This window comes from Chenopodium album, chromosome 24 (genome assembly GCF_948465745.1).
Source record: "Chenopodium album chromosome 24, dcCheAlbu1.1, whole genome shotgun sequence".
Lineage (NCBI taxonomy): Eukaryota > Viridiplantae > Streptophyta > Magnoliopsida > Caryophyllales > Amaranthaceae > Chenopodium > Chenopodium album.
The window spans coordinates 8,710,028-8,736,821 of NC_137857.1; the positions used below are offsets into that span (position 1 = coordinate 8,710,028).

At 34.6% G+C, this 26,794-nt stretch overlaps 2 protein-coding genes across 4 annotated transcripts; both read right to left on the reverse strand.

The window, feature by feature from the left end:
- Window positions 1-4,273: 4,273 nt before the first annotated feature.
- LOC145612563 (protein phosphatase 2C 50-like) lies at window positions 4,274-10,110 on the reverse strand. Of its 2 annotated transcripts, none has more exons than XM_081667911.1 (5): window positions 9,741-10,110; window positions 8,210-9,284; window positions 7,661-7,993; window positions 7,450-7,555; window positions 4,274-4,972 (listed from the first exon to the last, which is right to left on the reverse strand). In XM_081667911.1, the coding sequence occupies exons 2-5, from the start codon at window positions 8,927-8,929 to the stop codon at window positions 4,638-4,640; spliced, it is 1,494 nt and encodes a 497-aa protein (XP_081524037.1). In that variant the 5' UTR covers window positions 8,930-9,284; window positions 9,741-10,110; the 3' UTR covers window positions 4,274-4,637. The 2 variants fall into 2 exon arrangements, with proteins under 2 accessions (XP_081524037.1, XP_081524036.1); XM_081667910.1 differs by having other exon boundaries at window positions 8,210-9,293.
- A 2,337-nt stretch (window positions 10,111-12,447) lies between these two features.
- LOC145612490 (protein phosphatase 2C 50-like) lies at window positions 12,448-19,531 on the reverse strand. 2 transcript variants are annotated; one of them, XM_081667849.1, is made up of 5 exons: window positions 19,172-19,515; window positions 17,476-18,552; window positions 16,902-17,258; window positions 16,697-16,802; window positions 12,448-13,092 (listed from the first exon to the last, which is right to left on the reverse strand). In XM_081667849.1, exons 2-5 carry the CDS (start codon window positions 18,334-18,336, stop codon window positions 12,758-12,760), a joined length of 1,659 nt encoding a protein of 552 aa, XP_081523975.1. In that variant the 5' UTR covers window positions 18,337-18,552; window positions 19,172-19,515; the 3' UTR covers window positions 12,448-12,757. The 2 variants fall into 2 exon arrangements, with proteins under 2 accessions (XP_081523975.1, XP_081523976.1); XM_081667850.1 differs by lacking the exon at window positions 12,448-13,092 and adding an exon at window positions 13,132-14,031 and having other exon boundaries at window positions 17,476-19,531.
- Window positions 19,532-26,794: the final 7,263 nt, after the last annotated feature.

The window sequence follows — 26,794 nt, forward strand, 5'->3', positions numbered from 1 at the left end:
ACAATTGTAGTCGATGAAGCCTTGGGATGGTGGGAAAATGAGGCCCATCACAACATTCACAAGCTGATGTCCATGCCCAAACCAGCGCCTGCTGGCTGCCAGCGGCCGGATCAGTAGCTCCTCGACGGGCAGCTAGTTGAGCTACGGCCTTAGCCGATAGGCAAGCATGCGAAAATAGCTCTAGATCCAGCTTGGTCTGAAAGTACGGTGATGGTTAAAACGATAGTAGACTAGTAGCTGAGCATTTCATGATTTGTTATTAAATGGAAGTAATAATGCAGGGCATTGATCTAGCCCTGACCATCCACAAACTAGCCGTTGGTATGAAAAAATTAAAAAAATAATAAAAAAATGCATTGAATACGGAAATCAGGCGGCAGCTGGCGAAGGAAAAATGTTGTTAGATGTCTTGACCATGTAATCCCACCGTTCCATTATGATATTGTCCTTTAAAATTTTTTGATCTTTAAAGATGAGAGGGAATAATTTTATAAATTTCTTACTATGTATTAGAACATTGTCCTATAGGAACTAGTTTAATTCATCCTGATGAGTACCTTTTTAAATTTAATTTTTATATATTTTTTTTCTAATGCGAGATTAAAGAAATTTGCGATACAAAATAAACGCAGATCTTAATATGATAAAAAAAGCTTCATATATATGAAGTTAATAGAGATAGAATGCATGTTAGCAGTGCTTAAACATGCAGGTACAAGATTGTTATGGCATGTAATAATGACATGCAAGACCTAGTTGCCTTATGAATGTCCATCACCGGGGTTGGGGCTTGATCAATTGATAACTCTGGGTCTATGGTTATCTAACAAATCAGACCCTTGAAGTGACCCTTGTGAATGTCTATTACCGGGGCTGGGACTTGATCTATTGATAACTCTAGGTCCATAGTTATCTAAGAGATCAGACCCTTGAAGTGGCCCTTGTGAATGTCCATCGCTTCGGCTAGGACTTGATCTATTGATAACTCTAGTTCCATAGTTATCTAAGAGATTAGACCCATCTTGAAGTGAGTCTTGAGGTAGTGACTGAAATTTGGTAGTGACTGAAATTTAGCAGTGACTTGATTAGTAGTTATATAGTGGAGGTTGTCATCATGCAATATTTATGAGGTCTTTTGTGGTTTTCGTGGTTTCTTGGAGTTGTCTGCCATTGACAAACTGAATTTCTTGGTGAAAAAGTGTTGCTACAACGAAACAGGCAATTATAAATGTCTAAGAAGAGAAAGATGCTCTCACCTATCAACTTATAGTCACATTTATAGTACTTGGACACTATCATATAATATTAGTTTTGATATCAATAATAATACCTACCAAGATACATATTATATGGCTGACATTAATTCTTATTAGTACTAATTATATTAATATTATCAATAATTGATATTAATGTTAAGTATTGTTACCTTAATTTTACATAATTGTTAAATATATTACTAAATGTTCATTATTTTATATTTTTTAATATTTTTTTTACGTGTTCGTTTTAATTACTAAATGTTCATTTTTTTACGTGTTCATAACCTTTATTTACCGAATGTTCATTTTTAATATCGTGGTCCAATAATTCTATGATTATATTATAACCATGTTCATATTTAGGATTTTTTTGACTTATCACAACAAAAAAAAAAAATGAAAATGGATTATAACAGCAAAAAAAAAAAAAAAAAAAAAAAAAAAAAAAAAACTTTGCATAGCCTCCTTTTTAATCTGTTCTTAATTTTTGTTTTTTTTTTTTTTTTTTTGACAATTCCATTTTAATTATGGCTATTGTTTGTAAATTATATGTAAAGAAAAATAAAATCATGTTCCATTTTAACTATGGGTATTGACAACGAGATCATTGAACGAAAAACAGAAAAACCAAAAAAAAAAAAAAAAAAGTTAAAAAAAAAAAACAAAAAAACTATATTATATATAAAAAAAAAAAAAAAAAAAAAAGACTATGGGCAGTATATGTAGAGAGGAAAAGTAATCAAGTATAAAAGATAAGTATCTTCATAATTCTTCATTTTTCGCACCATCAACCAAAAGATTCTCATATATGGAAATTGGTGTTGGCCTAACAGGAAATTTTACGAAAAGACATTCGGTGGAAGATTGGTAATGGTTCTGATATTTAGATAGACAATTGGGTAACCAATAAAAGCCTGCTAGAAACTCTCAACTTACAAGGACACCAAGTGGATATTGATCTAAAAGTTGCAGACTTCATTTTGCCGAACAATTAGTGGGACAAACTTAAACTCACTCCCCTATTGCCAACACATATTGTAGCACGCATCATGGGCATTTCTTTACCCAGTTCAAAAATAACAGATTCGCCAGTATGGGGCCCTACGGCAACTTCTCTGTGAAATTGACTGCTTGGATAGCACATAATCTCGAACTCGACATGCCTAAATGACCCCACCATTGGATTTGGAAGCTCGATATTCCTCCTAAACTCCAAATTTTCCTATGGCAAATGATGCATGGTAGCATTGAATTTAGAGATATCCTTAACAAAAGAAAAATTATTCCTTTTAGCAATTGTAGCCTTTGTACTTTAAATTCATAGACAATTGAACACCTATTTCTCGGTTGTGAAAAAACTAAAGATATGTGTAGGAGTTTATAGGTACTACGCAGCGGAAATATCATGAATCATATTCATAAAGCACCTAAACCAAGGATCATTGCATAACACATAATTATACCTTTGAAGCGTGATTCCATGTGCGATCGAGCAAGAACAAGGGGAGATAAAGAACCTCAAGTGTGATTTCTCTACTTGGTCCACGGGCACAGATTAAGACCTCCACTAATGCTAGTTAGTTGCAATTGAACCTTTCAATTGACCTTCTACGGAGAAGAGCGACATACCAACCAAGAACCACCACGAACCACCACACGCGCCACCAACGGGTGCCCGGCCGTGAGTCTAAAGGGGGGGGAGTGAGAGCCGTGAGTTTGAGAGAGGATTAGGGTTTTGGGATTGGTTGCCTTGATGTCAAAATCTACTGTAAGTTGATTATGACTGCTTGCATCCAACCCTAGGCATGGATCTTATTTATAGATCTCATCTCTAAATAAGAGCCCATGTCAAAAGCCCAAAACCTAATTCCAATCTAACTATGCTAGCCCAATCCATTTCATGATTAGTTAATTGCTCATGAGGCCCATTAATGGGCCTCTTACTTGCTTAACCCAATACCCTTGTGTGTGACCTCATAGGATCCATTCTAGAGGGCTTTGGACTATTTGACTAGTCCAAAGATCATCGCTCATAGTCTAGCAACAGATGATGACGCCTCAAAAGAACGAACTTATTATCTCCATAATAGTGATCCTTGATATATCTAGTAATTGCACTTATCGAATACATAACTCCTTTAATATGGGAACATCTTTTAACCAAGTGTTGGTTGATAACAACCTCATAAAGAACCTCATATGAACAACTCCACTCTTAAAGATATATGGGAATATCCTTTAACCAAGTGATAACATGGAGATTACCCTTTGTACTTCCTCATTTTGTACCCTATAATTTCTTCTGATGCATTAGGAATACCTCTCGTAAGGAGGGGTTCCTAATGTTTTTTTTTTCTTACCCTTAAAAAAATGTAGGGTCTTTTAAAATTCGTTTCAATAAGTATTTTGTAAAATATTTTACAAATAAACCATTTGTCTTGTTAAAATCATTATTGCTTATAAAAAAATTACAGTAAGCGTCACTTTTCATTCTTGCTAGAAATTGGATAGCATGAATTTTAATTTTAAGTGCGAGCTAAGTGATTAAGATCAAGTAATCTTTTTTTTGGTGCTTAGAGTCACTAGGGCAGGTGAGAATCAATCCCAAATCCCCCTGGAACCAGAAAGAAAACTCTAACCATCTAATCTAAGCTATCCCTCACTCGCTCTGTAATTTGGTACTCCGTATGATAGAATTTGTGAAGCCAAATCCCATACACAAAAAAACTACAGGCTTTGCTACTTCGTATCATTTTATTGAAAGATCAATGCTACAAAATTTTTACATCAAACCTGGAAACATTTTTGCACATGGCAATCACATTCAAGTTACCTTTCTCTTCATTGCTTTTTCAAGAATCACGATACTTCCTATAAACTATAAAATCGTCCAATAAATGAAAACAAAAGGACACGATATATTAGGAGTAGAAGATCTCCCAAACAATGCTTCCACAAGATATAACACGCAAATACGATGACCAGCAACAGAGAATTGAACCTGAACACTGCACTAGAGAATTCTCCACATTTAATTTGCATGGAAAGAAGTATTCTTAAGAGTAAAACTGCTCATAAAATTGTTCTTAGTTAGAACTTATACCAACAGAAACTAGGATATTCTTGCTAGCTCTATCTGAAATATACTATACATGTTCTTGAGCTCCAAATCAGCCCATTTTAAAAAGATGGGCTTACAAATATATGTTACAATCCAAGATTATGTGATGCTTCTGAGGGCTGACAGATATTTCTAACTCATACAAACTATAGGTCAAAAGAAGCAAAAAAAAATTATCGAAATTTTAAAAATATAAAAAAGAAAAGAAAAGAAAAGAATTAACATTTTGCCAAAATAAGGTGAACCTTTTAAATGTTTCATGTTTTAGTTTTGAACTTCCTATAAGGTTTCAAGTCAACCACAATGACAGTAATGTTGTCTTTGCTTCCTTTCTGGAGAGCAAGCTTGGAGAGGTAATCCGCCGCAGCTTGAGCAGCCAAATCGACGCCCTTGCCTCTATCTGAAATGATATTAGTGCCATTCTTTTTATGCCAAAGCAGAATTCTCCTTCGTGCTGCATCGCAGGCTTCTTCATTGCTCAGGACATCCCACAAACCATCACTGGCAAGAATAAGGCAATCATCATCCTTTGCCCGCTGAACTATTGTCACTTCTGGGTCTGGTATAATCCATGGTTTCAAGTAACGATCACCTGAAAGAAAGCCCAGTAATATAAGATATATAGAATTTTGGTTGAAGGATATTTACACTAGTGGATATACATAAAGTGAATAAGCCTCCATCATCAACTACTTTAACCCATCTATAAACAAAGTGCCAAGAAAGTTCAATATCCATGTAGGCAATCATTTGAAGCATGTATCTCCATAACTTTAAACAATGTACTTATCACTAGCTTATATAGTAGGAATAGTCACATGTTGTTTATTCAATTGATGAAGTGACTTCGTTTGTGTATCAATAAGCATCAGCAATCTGAAAACTTGAAAAGGCAGCACCATACTTTGTTCAGTCATCCCAATGCATTAAACGTTTATGTATACTGATATAGCTACATCACAAAACCCTGAATTGGGTTAATGTAACCCATTAAACATATTGCTTGAAATATATGTCACTTAGACTGCTCAGACTCTTCACTTCATTTCAGCATCCATTTGGATATTCGACTTTCCAACATGAGTTTGGACACCTGATACTTCAATTTGGACCAGAATCATCCAATTTTTTGATTGAAATAGCCACATACGACACCTAGACACCTAGCTGCGTTGGACGCTACTACTGGCAGTCAAATCCAACACCCATAGACCTAGCCTCTTCATATCTCAAGAATTCATACTAAGCACAAGTAGATACTCAAATATGGATACTGAAACTCCAATTTGGACTAAAATAAAAAAGGAAATTGTTCCTAAGATGATCAAGTCTGACAACTAAACACATAGACATAGCACATGGGTAGCCAAGTCTCTAAAGTATTCACTGACGATCAGATATCCAACATGCAGAATATGCCTTTCACTCTATGGTACATGTATGTCGACTCTAGGACTACATTTACAGTAAACAGCAGCAATCCGGGTAGACAAGAACCATTCTAAGTTTTAAAGCCAATTTCATGATCCATCCTATCCCAATGTTAAAATATGTCTGATCCTAGCAACTCTACTTCGAGTATTAACAAACTTTATGCCTCCAATCAAAAACTCATGGGCAAGTTTGTCTTCAACAGTGGCTACTCTGCTTCCCTATAAATAATCCTAGAAGAATTTTGGTATACGACCAGTTCTTTAAATAATAGCACTTCTGTTATAGAGCTTGAATTAATTGACATTTTCAAGTAGTATCTTCTACCCATACGAATTGCAAATAGCACTACAGTTTGTCCAACTCGCCCTATATTGTAAGCTGTGAACAACATACTGTTGCCCTATGACATAAAGCCAAAATTTGGAGATTCACAGTCTAAGCCTCTAAGTTGCTTAAGGTACACAGGTCATCGACAAAGAAAATCAAGAGAACAGTTCAACCATCTACTCACTAAACACAACAGAAGGAGTGCAAAGTACTAAAGTATACTCGATCAAAGTCTAGAAAAATAGCCATAATTACATCACCCTGAAAGGTCAGTGCTCAATAGTCAATTCATCTATTCCGTCATTCATGTTTTGATAAGGCATCGCTGGAAAGTTTCGAGGACCCAAAAGTGCCAATCATTCTTCATAATACAAATTCAGGTACCAACCATACTAAATACCAGAAAATATCTCATGGGAGTTCCTATAGGAAATCAAGACGAGGCAATATAACCAACCAGATGCCAATAGAACACAATCAATAACCGAATTCCTAAGCGTCTCAATTCCTCAAGCCGCATCCAATAAAAGCTGATACTGCTCAATACCTGACAAACGGTCTTGTGGGCTACTAACACTAATATTCAAATCCTCTTTCCACAACTTACTCCCGGGAATTTCGCCAGTGTATGAACAACTCAACCATATAAACCACAAAAGGAGTTATCAGCTAATTAACTCAATGGAATATAGAGACACCTTCACCTAAAATATCCAATCATCTCAATGGTTCCCAACATCTTGGCTTAAATCCTTGGCCCAAGAAACTAGATATTAGATGACTATCAAAAAAAAGTCACACCAAATTTGCCACCTGACATTTGATTCAAAATTCACATATTGGCATAAATTGCTCCCGTTTCCCTTTTTATGCAAAACCACATATCTTGTAGCCAAAACCCCAACAAACAGGAATGTTGAATGTTTGAATCCATGTACAAGGTGATGTTACTATATTTGCTATTTCCCTATAAGCAGCATATGAGTAAGTCATACCGAGTCACCCACCACTAAATGCTCCAAAATCTCCCACGACAATGTTGCCTTAATTGCCAAACATAATAGGCACAGTATACAGATACCTATATATATATATATATATATATATATATATATATATATATATGTTTTGCAGTAAATTACGACAAGCCTAATACGGCACTCCGTATTAGGTATAAGAAACACAAACTCCTGATAAAAATTCTAAATATAGAGATAAAATTCTTCATTTAGATCCTGAACTTGCAGAGCTGCACTATTAAACATAAGATAGCATTTAGATTTTAGTAACCAGAAAAGAAAAGCTTACCGATTGATCTTGACATAGCAAGAACACCAAAAACACGGTAGCCATTCCACTGTATAACCTTACCATCTGCAGCTTCTATCCTATCCCACTCATCTTTTCGATCAGGCTACAAACAATAAAATATAGATGAGCTACATAATTATCTGAAACCGTTGACAACTAAGAGCAAAAGAGTTAAAAGAGAATAAATTAAGCAGCAATAGTGACCTACTTTATGATCTGAAGACAATGGCATGGGTGCTTTCCCACGACAAAGAACGGCCCTGGAATCACCACAATTAGCAACTATGATATGGGTTGGACAAACAATTGCTACAACAGCAGTTGACCCAACAGTTTCAGGAGCAACAGGTTCCACACTAGCCTCAGGCCCTTGCTTGACTCCCCCAACCTCAGCATCCACTTTCAAAAAACAACGAGAGAAAGCCTTCTCCCATTGCTGTTGCAAATCCTCCCCGGATACTCCACTCAGGAAGTTCCCTTTTACAACTTCAATTTCCTCTGCTAATGCTAAATGCAAACGATCCCGGCAATAATTGGCAACCTAAGAAGCAAGTGGCATAAGATGACAGGTCGCTCACACAAAAATACAATAATATCACTATACATAGCACACATCTTCATTTTGGCGATTCCTCCTAGATTTGCGAGTTTCCTAGGCAAACTATAGTTTACCTATTCTTTAGGGGGGGAAAAAAACTCTTAAGCAAAAACAATTCAAACAAATGCTAACTGAAGGAAAGAAGAGATGACTGTATACCTGACAGCCCCCATGTCCATCATATACACCATAGAAGTGCGCAACTTGGCTTATACTTTCAGTTATACCATTCACTGCATTTTCACCCATCAACATTTTAGCAGGAAATCTCTGGAAACACGGCACAACTGCAAGCGCATCTTCCATCTCCGGCCTTCTACCACAGATAGATGTAAATCCCCAAAGGGGCACAGATTCCATGTCAAAAGCACACTGGCTACTCATTGTTCTGGCTATCTTTTCATGATTTACTTCATCTCCAGGCAACAAGGTTGAATTGCGTACATCATTACCCTCCACATCAAGATCCTCTGCCACTGCCAATACATCTCCAATAGGCTCCAGCCCAGATTTTAGTTCCAATTTGCTGGAAGCAATTGTGACTTCAGATTCTTGAATACACTTATCCAGATCCACTGAAGCAGGTGACGGGGGCAAAGAATTAGGCTCGGATGCCAAAAATTCCTCACCATTGATGCTGCTACTTCTATCACTAGTCACAGACTGAGAACTTGAAAATAAACCTTCCTCTCCACTTTCTTGATCAATGTTATCACTAGAAGCACAACAATTATCAATGTGAGCTAACCCTCTAGATGAATCAGGTTCTCTATCATTCTCTTTTTCACACACGGGATCCTTCACCACTACCAAGTTCACTACCGGATTCTCACAATAGGAGCCATCGTCTCCCATCAAAGAAGAATCCTCCGTCTTCATCACAATATAACCTCGTAAGAAAACCTAAAACTGTATCTGCTTAGCCTAGTAATCTACTAGAAATAAGAATCTTCACTTCACTAATGAATAGAGTACCCATTACAAATAACCGCAAACTCATCGCTCGTGCTATGTCATCAACCCAATCCCTTTTCCCCATTGTGATCAATCTGATTATCCAAACCCTCCAACCAGAAGCACACCCACCTCGGTCTCGGCCTTTCTCTCTACCCCTTTATCTCTCTCTTCACATGATCCCTTAAAAACAAAGGCAATCACCTTATTCCAGATACCCAGAAGCGGAAATCACCAAGAACCACAAAAGTTGACCAATCTCAATAGCTACAAAGATGAACTGCAAAAACTAGGCACCACAAATCTATTAATACAATCATTCACACCTTCCAATAGCAAGAATTAAACAACAAATTTAGTCCCCTAAATTGCAGAACAGTAAAGAAACAACAATCTAACTATGAAAATGAGATTCCCATGCTTTCTTTAGCCCTAATCACAAAAAAAAAAATCACCCAATATAAAACAGTTATCTAAAAAAGAAGCAAGAAATGCCCAATTTCCCCTCTTTCTCACTCAAATCACACACCACAAATTTCACAATCTTGTGATCCAGGAAAAAATTTCAACAACCCAGAAAGCAAAAAGGCTAATCAAATTTATGAAGTAACAAGAACTAGAAAAAGAAAGCATAAAAAGGCAAAGTCATGAAAAAGAAACACAACAAAAAGGGGTCAGAAATCACAAGAATGTTCACCCCATTTGAAAAAAATTAAAGTTCAACAAGATTTATTACCCAGATCTGAGGCTATCTTTCTCTCTCCAAAATCCCAGAAAACTGTAGCAGTAGTTGTAGTTCTTCTTGCAGTTTCTTTCAAAGTTCACCAAACCCAATTAAAAATCCTAAATTTGGGGTCAGTCAATCAATCAATCAGCTATAAAATCCGATCCAAAATACTGCTTGTAATAAAAGCGAAAACCCACGAAATTTGTGATACTATGAACTAATAGTATGTGTATTTTGGAGGGGAAGAGGACCATTGTTTGTTTGATTGTTCTCGTGCTATTTTTGTTCCATGTAATTATGCCAGCTGTGTTGTTCTTGATAAGGTTAAACACATACCATAAATAATCTGCATCTGCTATTGGAAGGAGAAAATATGCCTTTTTGTTTTCCTATTTTTTGTTACTTTGATGACACTTCATTTGGACTTTGTTTTCATAGTCTGCCCATCCGGTAGATGACTGCCTAGAGTGTTACGGTGATATCGATAAAATTGCGTATTTCAATGTAATTTTACGGGACTTTATAGGATTATCGAGAAAGGATTTAGGAATATAAGGATGATTAAGAAAATACGAGTGTTTAACAAAATGATGTGACTTGGATTGATAATTTACGTCGTGATAACACTTGTATAACTTAAAACGGAAACATGATTAGTAGCAGTGACAGTGAGCGCGCTTTGATACTCATGATCCAACCACCTAAAGTTAACAGTTATTCAAGTAAGCAATAACTTAATTCATTGATCTCGTCAAAAAAAAAAAAAAAAAACTTAATTCATTGACACTAGCATATTTGACTTTTTCGAAATATTTATGTGGTTTATGCGCCTATTAAAGTCTGTACTTGCTATTGTTGGTCGGAATGAAGATTTGGATTGATAATTTGCGCCATGTATACCACTGACAAAGTTAAAATGGAAACATATTTAGTAACAGCGATAGTGAACCTGCATTGATAATCATAAATCATAATCCAAATACCTAAAGTTAATGTTATTCAAGTAAGCAACAACTTAATCCATAAACACTAGCATATTTGACTTATTCGAATATTTATGTGGATCATGCACTAATTAGAGCTTGCACTTGGTATTGTTGGTGGGAAGAAAGATTTCATTCCATTGCAAAGACCCTAGAATCGAATCTCAAACCTACATGAGAGGATTTACACCGGATCACTCATTCTAAGCCTTTATTGTACATAGATTGCTCATATCTACCAATTAGTGCGTTAGAAAATTTGTCTTTTAGCTGATATTGGTATAAATAAGTTATGTGGTGCCTTTTATTTACTTTCTATTCTCATATCCGATCCTTATTCTCAATTACTTTAATAAAAAAGAATGGAGTATATAATAATTAGCAAACACTTGCTTAGGCAAGCATAGGTCTACACTCTACAACATTAGCAAACAACGGAAAAAGAAAGGCACGAAAACTAAGTACCAAAGTTGTAACATTCCTCCAATAAAGAAAATCTAAACAATAAAGGAGGAACATAAACATAAAAAAATTAAGCCACCATTACCTTCCAAAGAAATCAAAGGAATCCATCCCATATGTTGTATGGAGTAGTTCTTAACATCATTGTCATCAATTTGTCATGTATTTTATGGTAAGTGGCATGCTATGTTGCATATACCAATAGGCAATAGGACAGAATAATCTAATATCAAAACCTTACACTAAACAAGGCTAATGAGGTCATTATTTAATGGATTATCTCTTGGATTTATGAAAACTCTTCTTTCACTCGTTTTAAGAAAGAGCTTAAGGCATGTTGTGCATTGTAGGCCTTCGTTGTATTTTTATCAACTTAGCCCACTCAGTTATCAATGCAAGATTATAATGGTTTTATTTATGGAGGTTTGCAACTTGGCTAACTTCACTTGTCTCATCAATATGAAATGAGTTAGAAGACTTGTGGTTGATCTACGATTGAGCTAGGCAGAACACACTCCTTGTTAAAAAAAAAATGAAATAATAAAAAAGTTAAGTGAGAGCAAGGGATAGCTCAAGTAGACCTAATCATAGGGATGAGCAGGGCGGGTTCGAGCCGAGCTGATGGTCATAAATCTATCTATTCCTCGGGCTGGGCGTAGCTTCGGGCTGAAATTTTCATGCCCAAACCCGCCCGAAATGGCTGGGCCGTGCAGGCTCTTTGGGCCATTTTGAGTCAGGCCAAGAAAATAAATTAAAATAGTTTAAAATGCAATCACAAGCCCATTCAAAATTTTTTTAAAAAAATAGGTCAGGCCCAACCCAATTTCGGGCCGAAAAAAGCCGCCCAAAACCTGCCCAAATTCAGGTCGGGCCATTTTTCAGCTCTGCTCAAGCGGTTAAAAGTTTCCCTTTCGATCTCAAAGAATCCTAAAATCGATTCTCATCACCACCCTTGTGGCTCTTAAACACCCAAAAAAAATATAATGTTAGAAGGTAACTCACTAGTTGGAATTGTTGGCAGCTTCCTTCACATATTAAGAGAGCACAAAGGCCAGTAACGTGCAGCAAAGAAAGTATGCCAAACTGCTAATGCGTGCATATGTTTTTATAGACTTCCCTCCACGAGTTCCTCCAACTTCAATAATTATTTCATTCAAGTATTCAACCAACAGCCATAACTCAATCTCATACAAATCAAATTTCTCAACTTAACTGTACGGATAGTGCTTCACATTTGTGAATATAACTCTCACAATCAATAATCAATTACCTTAGCAAAGAAAATGCACAATTTATTGATCCCTTTAGGCTAATTATCAAACTATCAGCTTGTGCATGACATTTTATGTCATCCACTCCACTAATTGGGTATACATAACATATATACATCATGCTACTGCAGGAGCTCCTTACAAAAACTATACGGAGCTACTCGGCTATTTGTTACCACATAGCTCAGATGATATTTCTATATCACGTCTAAAGAAAAGACAAAGAGAAAACCTCATAACTAAGACTTAGGGAGTAAAAAGATTGTAAAAAATATTACTAACTCCACTCTCAAATAGGGCGGTGTTACCTCTAAGTTTTGCATTTCAACTTCCTATGAGGTTTCAAATCCACCACGATAACCGTGATGTTATCCTTGCTACCCTTTTGTAAAGCAAGCTTGGCAAGGTAATCGGCTGCAGCTTGAGCAGCAGGATCAATACCCTTTCCCCGCTCCAGAGACATGCTGCCTCCATTCTTTTTATGCCACAGCAAAATTCGCCTTCGTGCTGCTTCACAGGCTTCTTCATTCGTCAGCACATCCCATAAGCCGTCACTAGCTAAAATGAGGCAATCATCATCCTTCGACCTAGGAATTACCATTACTTCTGGATCTGGAATAATCCACGGCTTTAGATATCTATCCCCTGGAAAAGCAAATGAAAGTGCAAAAGTATAAGAAAATGGAAACAAAGTATTACCTTGATAAAATACGATTTTAATAAAAAATAACAGATATTTTTAACACAATAACCCCGATAATCCATGCGGTCCTTAAACCTCATTGTTTGACTAGGCAAGGGATGCAGAATGTACCTGCAACCAGGGGTAAGCCTTTATACCTGACAGGACCTTAGAGTTTATAACAAGGCATTGTAAAGCTACACCAAGTGCAGCGCAATGGTCAGTGGCAATATGTATCATAAATTCACGACATCACTATCATTGCACCAATCTAACAACTTACACAACTCATGTCTTCACAGTTGAATCTTATTCCACCAAATATATACGAAGTACTTAATTAAAAACACGGACTAAGGCACTATTAAACACAATTATGTATTTAGCATTTCCCAGAAATTTCTTAACATGGGAGAATACATGTGTTTGAATGGAACCTTTTCAGAAAGTAGATTGCAAACATTCATCATTAGAAAAATAAAGCAGAATTTTTTTGTTAAGAAGAATTCAGTTCCAAGGCTGGGAACATTTTAGAAAGCAATGCCATATTTTCCAAAGAATGCCTTCCTATCCTCCACTTCCTCCCCCTCTTCTCCAATATGTTTAGCAAATGAACCAAACAATGAAAAGTGACACTCGAAAGCTGGATTCTGGAAGGTTTCCCTGATACATAAAATTCAGCTCCCAAAAAAATTATTTTGAAACCAAACATAACTCAAATTCCCTTACCCTGAATAGAGTTTATTACCATTATACTAGGGACCCATATAGAAGTGGAGCACCCAAGGAGAAAAGCAAAATTGAAAAGGAAAAATAGTTTTTTTTTTTTTTCTTGGCAATGGAACCCACATGTTTGACCAATGCATCAGGCACGATATATCTTTCACTGCTGAATTTGGAACCTGGCAACATCATCAGGAGTTGTAAAGCAATCAAATCAACTTTCTACCACCCCCTATTACAATGGTATCTTTTACCAGATCCTAGGTTTTACAAGTAACAGATAAATGTTTCTCTTTTCCTGGCTCACTGTAGCTCGATAAAAGGAGTCTCTAAAGCACTATGCTTGACACAACTGTGGAGACAAATGTGCATCAGCGACTGGAACGAATGCAGTGCTATCGCAATAGTTTCATGAAGTGAGGTGAACACAAAAACGAATATATGACGGTCTTATTTCATATTACCACATGACGTGCATCTGGTAACTAATTATATATTTGTATATAACATATCAAATAAAAAGGGTAAGTGGGTAACAATTAATATAAATAGCACAACCAATAAAAAAAGGTAAATAATTAATATTATAAGAAGCATAATTAGACACCCTATTTGCATATTTAGCTACCAATAGTGCTAAAATTTGCAATTAGTTACACTTTTATACTTTTAGTTGTCCTTTATTGCTCAATTAGTTACCCTATTTGCATATCAATATCAATATCAATATATAATATTAAAACTCAATGGCAAGACATTCAATCCCGCCACATGTCGCCATTGCTTATGTGACGTCATGTCGTACTACAATCAATCACTAATGTTTCCTCATTAATTTAATAATTGTAATTTGTTAGCAGTAATATTTGAATTCATGACCTCACATTCATTAAATTTAAACTTCAAGCACCACTCCAAAAACACAACTCAATAAAGTCATATTAGAAAGGGTTATTCACTCACATAAACCCTAAAAATTTTAAATGTCAACTTATATTTGTATATTTCAACAACAATATGATTACAAATTAATCTCATTTCTTTCATTTACTCGGGGTTTTTCTGTTAACCACAAAAACACGTTAACTTTAGTAAGGAATTTTGTATGACAACCGAAGAATAAAATCATTTTAACAAATAAATTAAACTTGTGTAAAATTTAAGTTACTGTAAATTGAATAATGAATTTTGATGTTCAATAATATTTGCACAATTAAACAATTGATAGTTTTTAATAAAACAATGACCCGATGCATCGCCAGGCCAAAACTAGTTTAGCCACCAATAGTGCTAATGTCATGCCAATATCATAGTGATCGATAGGGTCATCATACAGTAGACAGACTAGACTTGAAAAGGCTAAGATTTCAATTTAGTTGGTATTCTTAAGCATGCTTGTAGAACAGAATCATCTGAATAGATTCACTAAATGATACCCTGAATAACCGACTCAAGGAAGAGTTTGAAGTACACCAGGTAAATACGTTGAATTCATCAATTACAACAACACTATTAACTGAGAATCCCAACATATTCATCCCCCTGCTATACGTACACATTTTGGTGATCAAAATAGTCTTATCCATAGCTAGTCAAATTTCATAGAAAGAGATCTTGGATAATAGAACAGTCTCCAATCAAGTATCTCCACGTGAAGAGTCAAAGCTCATATAGAGGTTGATTTGTTTAATAACCAAATTAGTTTTTGGCTCAGACGATGCCCCAGTTCATTGTTTTATTTAAAAAAAAAAAAAAAAGGAGTATTATTAATTTTCAACTTGAACATCAAAATACATTATTCAATCTGCAGTAGCCTTAATTTTTATATTTGTTTAATTAATTTGTTAAAACGATTTTATTTTCAGTTGTCATAAAAAGTTCCTTAATAAAGTAAACGTATTTTTGGTTGATAGGAAAAACCTTTAAAATTGCTATGCATATCTAGGTTTTTAAATGCATATAATCTACTAGTATATGCTATAAGAATTATGAATGAGTAAATGAAATAAATGAGATGAATTTTGTAATCATATATATTGTTGTTGATGTACACATAAGTTGACAGTTACAATTTTAGAATTTATGAAAGCGATTAACACTTTATAATATGACTTTACTGTCGTAAGTTACGTCATTGGAGCGGTGTTTAAAGTTTATCTTTAATGAATGTGAGGTCATGGGTTCAAATATCACTGTTAACAAATTACAATTTTTAAAGAGGGAAAACGTTATGATGATTCCTATAGAGTATAGAATAAATAAAGTTAATAATACAATCGCAAAAGTTGGTTGAACTTGCTAGTTACAAACACGACTCAACGAATTACAAATCTAATCTTGAATTACCTAATTCCCCAACAGCCCCACCAACTGAGAAAAGTGAATTATAAAATGAAAGCGGTAAATTATTTGCGTAATTTAACATATAAGGGAACTACACAGTCTAATAAATCAACTAGATTTAGCTAATAATTCATGCAGCTAAGCCATCAATGGAATCTGTTTTTAAGATGTTAGCTCATTGCTTCCATTCTAATCTATTGCACTGATTTGTAATGGATTCTATTAAACCCAAAATGAAATGATTCACGACTGTTTAGATAAAAAAAAAGGTTAGCCAAAAGTGGTAAAGTTAGATATTTGGTTGCTTGATATTCTATCAAAGTACCAGAAAAAAAATCAGTTTGAGAATATAAATTAATATAGACCTTGCGAGATGTTGCAAGATTCTTGTATCATAACAAAAACAATAACCAAAAAATCTTGAAACAGCAAGAAGCCCAAAATTATGTACTGTTAACAAAGGGAGACAAGAATAGCTTTGCAAGGTGTGAAATCACTAACCAATGGACCTTGACATTGCAAGTACACCAAAAACACGGTAGCCATTCCATTGTATGACTTTTCCATCTGCAGCTTCTATCCTATCCAATTCATCTTTTCGGTCAGGCTGAAAACAAAATGAAAGGTGAGATGAAAATCAATCATCACATCCAAGCAGTTACTGAAGTGAGGAAAAAAAATGACAAGAATATGAAGTATATCTTACTTTATGATCAACTGACAAAGGCATGGGTGCTTTTGCACGACATAGCACTGCCCTTGAATCACCACAGTTAGCTACTAGAATATGTGTTGAGCAAACAACAGCCACAATAGCTGTTGATCCAACAGTCTCAGGTGCAATGGGTTCAAGACTAGTCTCAGATGAATCATCATTCACACCAGCATGGCCTTGACGAACTCCTCCAACCTCAGCATCAATTTTATGAAAAGCACGAAAGAATGCTTTTTCCCATTTGTCTTCTGAGTTATCTAGAAAACTTCCATTTTGGGAACCCCTCTTCATAAATTCTATCTCTTCAGACAATGCAACATGGAGATGATCTCGGCAATAATTAGCAACCTAAATAAAAAACATTCACATAATAAGATCAACAAATTTGCGTAATATAACCCTCTGTATACAAAAACCATTAGTGCTATTCTTGCAACTTTTAAAAAGACAAATATAAACTAGAGGTCCGGATTTGGTCAGTCTTAATTGCATCACGCCATCACGGCCACGAGTATAGACCAAACGCATCTGCAGCAAACTGAAGAAACAATACACCAGTATTTACCTGAGAACCTCCATGCCCATCATAGACAGCGTAGAAATGTGCAGTCTGACTCATTCCATTCAATATGTGGTCTCCGGCCAAAACTTTCATTGGAAGCTTTTGGAGACATGGTATAACAGCAAGAGCATCTTCCATTTCTGGTCTCCTCCCACAGATAGATGTGAAACCCCAAAGAGGTATAGAACCCATTTCAAATATGCAATGGCTGCTCTTCGTTCTGTTGATCTTATCATGTGATGCTTCAAGAAGACCAATCGTCATATTTCGATCATGTCGACGAGTATCGTCCACATCAAGATCTTCTGCAACTGCAAATACATCTCTAACAGGCTCTGACATGGAATTTGATCCCATAGTATTATACTTTTGGGGAGCAACTGATTGGGTATTCTTCTCGGTATCACTTGAGGCTGGTGAGTTGGCATCAGAATTAGACTCGACAGCTAGGGATTCCTCACCATAATTGCTGCTATTTTCACTAGCCAAAGACTGTGAGTAGGATACAAAATCGTCTTCCCCGTTTTCCTGACCAATTATATCATTAGAAACACCAGAACTATGATTGGAGACCACCACCCTCAGTAATTCAGGCTCTTCCTTGTGATTCTTAACACAGAAAGATTCTACAGATGTACTGAGTTTGGCAGGCTGTTCATTGCAATTAAAAACCTTATTCCCAACAGTACTAGGCACCAAGAGTGCTTTTGTTTCAGGTCTATCCGGTGACAGGCTATACGAATTCGCTTTCAGCACAAGCCCAGCAAGCTGCAGAGGCGTACTAATAGCCTTATCCTCACTAACAAGATTGCCAATCATTAACGGCATACTAACTGCTTTCGGAATCTCCTCCACAAACTCCATCTATCACAAACCAATTAACACAAATTCACCTTTCTTCCCCACTTCAGTATTAGTCATATGCGTTGATCACGAAACTCGGATAAGGAATCCGGTACCAAATCAACTCCTCAATCACTCAACACCAAGGCAAAAACTACCAAGTTCATCAAATAGGCGGTACCTAAATCTATTCAAACTCACCTTCCTCTCTTCCCTCACTACTCCCCACAAATATTACTGCTCAAACAAACAAAAATAAACAGCAACAAAGATCAAACAAAATTTTGATCAGTTTATCATCAATAAATCCTGTACACTTTTACTAAATACCCAATTCCATTTCATATTAATCTAACACCATTTTTTTTTAACTAATCCTTATCAATCAAATGAACTCAAATCCTTTCAAATAATCTAACTAATAATAACCCAGAAAATTATGGGGAAAAAAAAACCCAACAAGAATGTTTTTTTAATGTTTTTTACGATTCCAAAAATCTCAAAAATTAGAGATAAAGCAAAGGGTCATAAAAATTTTAACAATAACAATAATTATATAAAAAAAAAAACATAAAAAAATTAATCACATGAATGCCCTTATTCCCAAATTAAAAAGTCCACTGTATGTTACCCAGATCTGAGGCAATCTTTCTGCACCCTTCAATCATCTGTACCTTTCAACTTCACCAAATCACAAAATTAATCTACCCCAGAAAAAACCCAGATAATAAAATGAAGAAACTCAACTTAATTCATCATTATTCAAGAAAAATGAAACACATTAATAATTAATAATAATTATTATTAAAATAAACCAAAAAAAGGGGCTAGAAGATGAGGCGACAGAGTTGCTTACCAGTATAAAAGAGCTGAGAGAAGGAGAGAATGGGAAGAAGAAGACGCAACAGAAATTAAAGCAAGAAAAATGCTTTTTTAGTAATTAATCAAAATAAATTTGATTAATGAAATGTAATTAATACTAATATAATGTGTATTAAAGTTTGGAAATTTGAATGATTTGTTTATTTTAACGGATAAAACAAGTAAATGGGAAATAATTAGGGGAGAAATTAAAGGTGAAAGTGACAATGGAGAGGAGAAGATATACACGTGTCACACCCGATGAAACCAAGAAAAGTGGTATGGTATTTTTTTTTTTAGGTGAACGCAAGCTCTTTTTTTGCTTGTTTCACTTAACAAAATTGTCATCATGTAATAATGAAAACAAGCAGAATAAGCATGGAAAGTTTGGTGGGAAACAATCTTTATATACTTAGGGTATTATACTTGTTAGTTCATTCCCAAGAGAGACTAGATTGCGAGTGTATATATGTTGTCTGAAATTATCTCGTTTTGCTTTAATAGATAACTTATTGACGAACAAAACATCTGTTGCTACTAATTGATCTGGAAAAAGCTTTTATCCAGTTAGTCATGTTAGGTATTCATTGATGAAATCTGATTCGTTTAAACTTGGGAGGAGTTCCGCGATCCTTAACGGAAGATATCATAACTGCAGCTTATTAAGTACCACGTGCGGATTATAGATATAAACTCTGCAATATATGTAGAATATTCGATGTCCTTTGTTGCAGAAGTTATAGTTCTTCATTGTGGGATTAAGCTTGTCATTGATGAAAGCAAAATCATTATTGATAGACAATCTTCTAGTTATCAAATCATTGCAAGATTATTGAATTTACCTTTCGCAATAGAATTCTTATTATAGATATTATATATTTTTTTTTTCTTTTGTACAACCAAAGGGCTAGGCCCAGAAAGAGAGCACATTATAATAAATAAATAAATAAATAGGTAACAATTACTATAGACATAGCAAGTTAGCAACGTCCACTATTGGGTGTAGCTCCGTACGATGCAAGCTCTTGAAGTGTTTTTCAATGATCCATAGACATGATGGTTCCAAAATAATGTTTTGGACAATACCAATCACCATTCTAGAACTCTCATACAAATTTAAGCAATATTCATAATTCTGCTCATGTTTGACATGCATGTTAGCTTTAGGCTTAAACACGTCAATGTCGCATATCCCCTTGCAATATATATGCTTCTTAAGATTCTCAACCAAAGAACATTCAGATTAGTAAGCCCCTTCAACCTAGATTCAATGAAAAAAACAAAAAAAAAAAAAGAAAAAAGGTTGCATTTGCCCGGCAAACGGCGCCAAATTTTGACAGGGTAAAGTCGTATCACCTAATCAAAAGTATTATCTAAGTCTTCTAACTAATGTAGACAGGGAAGTGGGGTCGAATTCACATGGAAACTGGTCTTCCTATTCCTAATTAATTATTATAGTCTAAATTATTAGTAACAATTTATTGTGATTTAAAGATTATACTACGAAGAATATAAGTAGGGAGAATAAAGGATAGAGAAAAATCAATGAATTAAAGACCTGGGGCATAGGTTCACCAATAAACAATACTCCAGGGTAAAACATAATAATCTATCATCAATGCATCAATTAACCAGATTATAAAGGGCTTTCGCTACGTATTACAATCACATAACTAATCTACCGGTATTAAATCTCATCTCTAGAATCTCGACTTAACCATTTATAGATTAACCTGCCTATTGAAACTAGACCTAAACATCAATTCTCATCTCTCGAATCTTGAATCAATATTGTCAAACTCATGCATAAAAGATCAGGCCTAATGTAGTCACATAGCATTAAATCAATCAATAGGAAATTAATCTAGCATTGATAATTAACAACAATAAATTACCCCTTCATATTATTTATGGATCCCCATAAACCCTAGAAAGAGAACTACTCACACATAATTAAATCTAAACTAATCAAAGCAATAAAATAAGACATGATCGAAGGAATAAAATAAATAACTGAGATTAAGAGGAAAGAAATCGTTACCAAAGTAATCGGAATAAAGAGTTAAGTAAAGAACAAAGTATAAAGTGTTGAAAGAGAATATAAGCTTAAGTAGAGAGAGAAAGTCTAAGGGAAAGAATTACAAAAGTAAAGAGAGAATAAGGAAGTGTAAAAGAATACTAAACTTGCTTAACAAAAACATATTTATATTAAGCAAGAATCCTAAACTAAAACAAACTAAACGACGCTTAAAACGTCCTAATCAAAGACACGCGCCCGACCGGGCGCCACATTGCCCGACCGGGCGCCACATTGCCCGACCGGGCGCCCCTTTTTGATCGGGCAAAGGGCTGCTGCGATATAAGTCTTCTTTGCCCGATCGGGCGCGCCATCGGGCGGATCATCGGGCGGATCATCGAGCGGACCATCGGACGGACCATCGGGCGAATACCCTTGGGCCGCTTGGACTCCTCGTTTTGGCTTGTAACTTGGCCCAAATCAAATATCCTCTTTGGGGCTTTAATAATTCGGTCCAAATGTCTCGTCTTCACACAAGTCAAGCCCTTATTCACCGGTTTGATTACTCTAACCGATCTTGGGCTACGAAATATGGTCATGCTCCTCCAATGCTCGTAGTTGTTCCATAAAATCTCGGGAAAATACTCCAAAGGTGCAATTCCCTACAAAACTCAACCAAAACTACCAAAACACTAGAAAACACATATTAGTAATAAAAGTGGCTCTAAAGAGCCAAAAACACTACTAATTATAACCAAGGGACGGGGGTAAAATACTATATAAAATGGACATATTATGAATGTTATCAGTGCTTATGCTCCCCAAGTGGGTTTAGATGCAGAAGAGAAACGGCAATTTTGGGAGGATCTAGACGAGGTGTCCACCACTCAGAGAATTAAAATATTGGAGGGGATCTAAATGGGCACGTTGGGGTGAGCCGAGTTGGCTATGAGAGTGTCCATGGAGGCTTTGGGTATGGGGAGAGGGGCGCAGGAGGTGTAGCTATTATGGATTTTGCCCAATCATATGATTTTATTTTGACTAATACTTGGTTTTAGCAGAGGGATTCAGACTTGATAACTTTTCGGAAAAGAACAAATGCAACACAAATAGACTTCTTGCTCACAAGGAGCATAGATAGACAAAGTTGCCTAAACTGCAAGGTTATCCCAAGAGAGAGTGTGGTCACCCAACACCGGTTATTGGTAATGACTATTCGTCTGAAAGAGAAGGCGAAGAAAAAAGCTAGACAAGAAGAACTGAGGATAAGATGGTGGACCCTAAGGGATGCAAAGGCTAAGGTTTTTACAGACTAGGTAATTAAAGAAGCAAATTGGGATGGAGAGTTGGATCCAAAATTTATTTATCAATTTTTCTTAGATGGTAAGTGAATATTTTAATTCTATAAAAAAATACAAATCTAATTTTTTATTAGTCGAAATTAGGGCTAGTAGAAGATGACCCGACCCAAAAACCCAACCCAAACCCGACCTAAAATAACGGGTTTGGTTTAAGATTCTTAACTCGTAAACTTAAATGGGTCGACACGAATCCGACCTGATAATTAAATGGGTTAGGTTAACTAGGATACAATCCACATAACCCGAAAATATTTTTTGGGTCAACCCGAACTCGTATAAGTTCATTACTCCATAGAAAATTTAAAATTAGAAAAAAAAAAAAAAAAAAAAAAACCTAAAGAATAATGAAATCAGCTCAAGCCCAAATATAGGTCCTTATATAAATAAAACCCTAAAATCCTCACAAACACTTACTCCTTATAGTCGCATGATAGAAGTTCTCTTTTTCTCTCATTAGCCTCATTCATTGTACCTCCCTTCAACTCTCAACAATTCAAACAATAAGGCCTTAAAATCCTTTCCCTCTCCACGTCTTCCGTCCTCCCCTTGACGAACAATCAGACATCAAGGCCTTTCTACTTGCAAGTGTTCAAACTTCATCAATTTTTCGTATACGTTTTTGTTTTGCTTTGCTTTTCAGATTTTAGTTGTTGTATACACTTTAAACTTCTGTAACTAATTTCTATTGTTGTTGTTTTGTTGATATAGTTTATACTTTTAGCTAATTTATAAATACTTGTTCATCATATAAATCATGAGTAAATAACACTTGAGGGTACTAATATTTACCAAAAGTTTCACTCAAGATACTCATGTTTCAAAAGTTTCAAAGAGAGTACTCAACACATATGTAACCTACTACAACATGTAAAAATTTGCTTAAAAAAAGGGAAAATAAAAAAGTTGACATAAATAATGCAGAAGGTACTAATGTTTGGTGTTCTTGATAAATAAGGGTAGGAGAGAGAAAGTGAATTTAATTAATAAATTGAACACCACCACTCCGACACCACTAACAGCAACCACCTTGCAACCGTCGCTCAACATCATATACACCAAAACCGTCCAACATCTGCTTGAAACCACCCCCTTTCAGTGTACAAATTAAATCCGTACAATTACTAATATATAAATTAAATTAGTAATTGTACGATGGAAATGTAGCTGGCAAATACTAATTAGCTCTCTAATGACATCCTAGTATCCCTACCTTATAAAAAGTAGAAGATTGCGCTTATGAATAGTGCACGGACCCATATGCCCTTCAAAATGTTTATTTACGTTCTTACCCCCATATGTTATTTTTTATATTTATGTCCTTCCACATGTACAAATGTAATAATGAGTGTTGAGCTTTCTATCTCCTTACATTTATGCACTTTTATTTATTTATTTATTTATTTATTTATGTTATAGGTAAATTTTAAAGTTCATCTCTTATGATTGAAATTAAAAAGATGCCTCTAAAAGATGGATGAGTTTGAAAAATCTTTTTACTTAATTAATTAAATTAAATGGAAAATGAAATCATAAAATTTAAAATTTTGATATTTAATGGAGGTTATAGTTTAATTGCATGACAACTTTACCAACTGGACAAGCAAAAAGTTGTTTCTTCTTTGTGATCAAAGGTCAAAATTAACAACTTACGCATAATTGTGTATAAATGACATTGAGACCAATGAAATTAATCCTATGATTTTGCCGAAGTAGATGTACTAAGAAGAAAGGAAACCTAACTGACTATGGTGAAAAGGAAAAAAAGAAAGAAGGAAGTCAAGGGAATCATCAAGGGTTTAAGGCTATAATTAGGGCTGCATAAAACTCTTTCTATTGCATAACCAAATTCACGTTTTTGGAAGAAAGTTGCAAATGCAAGCTGATACTATATTTTCCCTGATTGCCTAAATGTTCATGTTTATGAGAGTTGGGTGTAACTGTTTCTCTTTTTTAATTTCATATAATTAATCCTATATAATTTATGTAGAGTAATTACTAGGTTAGGTGAGAGTATATACTTGCAAATAGTAAATGCTCCGAAAAACTTTTTCATTATTATATGCATATGCAATGTTAAATTACTTCTGTTTGTATGTAATATGTGCTCTATGATTTTTTAATTATATATAATCTATTCTTAATTAAGTTTGTAGATGTTTTTGCAATATTGCACTGTTGAATAATTGTATAAATATTTTTTGAGGAAAATTTGTAAACAAGTGGAAAAGTTGTGCCGGAAAAACAAAAAGTTTAAACACAATCCAATACACACATTACATTAATTTATCAAATTATTTTCTCTAAAACCCCGATGTTATGGAGAGTTTAAACACAACCTAATATAAACATCAAGAAAGGACAAGCCACTCCGCGCGCATCGCGCGCGTTGGCTGCCCTAGTATAACCAAAAAGCAATAATAGTTTTATAGTTAGACCTTGTGCTCCTAGTAAATTGAATGCAAATTTTAATTTATTAGACATAATAAGTGAATAATTGAATCTAACTTTATAACTAGACCTTGTTCTTTTTATAATTAATGAATCTTAAAGAAATCATCAATAACATAATACTAAAACAGACACCAGGAATAACACATGTCAATTCATGGTATAGTTTTTTCCCTCCAAAAACACACCTTTCCTTCTTGCTAATTAAAATCTTCTTTGGCAATTTTCGTATAATATAACTATTATAACATTATTCCAAATCTTTTATATGTATCCTTTATAATAAATATATTCCTCTATAGCTATTATTACTCTATTTTACATATCTTTTAATAATGGGACAATACATCATAATAAATTCTTTGGTAACAATATGCTACATTTTTAATACGAGTACATCATAATTTTTTTATTCAAATGATGGATATGTTTTAAATTAGGTACTTTGGTAACAATATATAAAATGATGAATCTATTAAATAATACTTCATAGATTTGTACTACACAAATTTTTTATTATTATTATTATTATTATTATTATTACTATACAGGAATTTTAATTTTTTTATTTAATATTTTATTCTCGCCTATTTCTAATACGAATAACATAACAAAATGAAGGGAGTTTAACAACATAGCGTAATATTTTAAATACTTTATTTATGCATGTAATCATGTAAGAAATTTTAATTAATTAAAATTTCATTCTTTTCTAGTTCGTATCTCTAATATTTACATATATTATCATATTCTAGGAAAATAAATTGTCCAAATATCATTCAATCGAGGTTATTATTCCTGGCCATTAGATGTAATACATAATTTTTAATACTTATATTGTTGATAAAAAAAAATTGATACTGAATTTTCATTGTATATTTCATTTTCATTTTATTATATATGTAAACTAAGAAGATAATACATATGTTATAGACTTATAGTTGTATTTATCTATGTTATTTTTAATAGAATTTTTTATTTTATTGATTAAATATAGTGAAATTAACGTGCATGGCGCGGGACCTAATCTTTGGTAAAAAAAAAAAAAGGAAATTAAAAAATTTGACAGAAATACAGAAGGTATTAATGTTTGGTGTTCTTATTTAATTAATAAATTGAACACCACCACTCTGACACCACTAACAGCATCCACCTTGCAACTGTCGCCCAACATCATCTACACCAAAAACGTCCAACATCTGCTTGAAACCATCATCAATGGACTCGATCTTCCGGCTTCCACTATAGGGTTACAAACTCTAAATTCGCAAAAGGGAACAAACCCTAAATCACATAAAAGGGGAACAAACCCTAAATCCCACCCGAGAGTGCAAGATTCTAACAAGCAAATTACTCTCTTTATATCTAAATATTTGCTACATCCCATTTTTAACGTTTTACGCGAATTGACTTTACACGTTTATATCATGAATTATACTCCTTATGATTTAAAATAGTTGCTCAACATGCACTATTCACTTTGTAATTTTTTTTGAATGTTTTATTTTTATATATATAGATCAAATAAAACATAGTCATGTGGGATCTTGTTTGATTCATCTCAACGAGTACTTTTCAAATACAGTATGTAGTTTTAATAATTTTTTTCTTACATCTAAATTAAGACTGAGGGAAGGAGTATTATAAAAATGAGTTCAACATACCTAATAATGACATTAATGAGATAATAGTTCACTTGTTCTGTGTTTCACTCTAGGGGTGAAAGTGAATCGGTGTAAAACCGAACCGAAAAACCGAACCGAATAAGGAATATGGTTCAGTTTTTGGGAGG

Coding starts and splice junctions, on each gene's coding strand:
- LOC145612563 (XM_081667911.1), bottom strand. CDS start 8,929: ATGAAGACGGAGGATTCTTCTTTGATGGGAGACGATGGCTCCTATTGT. Junction 7,556..7,660: donor CATTGTCTTCAGATCATAAA/GTAGGTCACTAT, acceptor TATTGTTTGTAG/CCTGATCGAAAAGATGAGTG. Junction 4,973..7,449: donor TGCTATGTCAAGATCAATCG/GTAAGCTTTTCT, acceptor GCTTTCTTTCAG/GTGATCGTTACTTGAAACCA.
- LOC145612490 (XM_081667849.1), bottom strand. CDS start 18,336: ATGGAGTTTGTGGAGGAGATTCCGAAAGCAGTTAGTATGCCGTTAATG. Junction 16,803..16,901: donor CTTTGTCAGTTGATCATAAA/GTAAGATATACT, acceptor TTTTGTTTTCAG/CCTGACCGAAAAGATGAATT. Junction 13,093..16,696: donor TGCAATGTCAAGGTCCATTG/GTTAGTGATTTC, acceptor TTGCTTTTCCAG/GGGATAGATATCTAAAGCCG.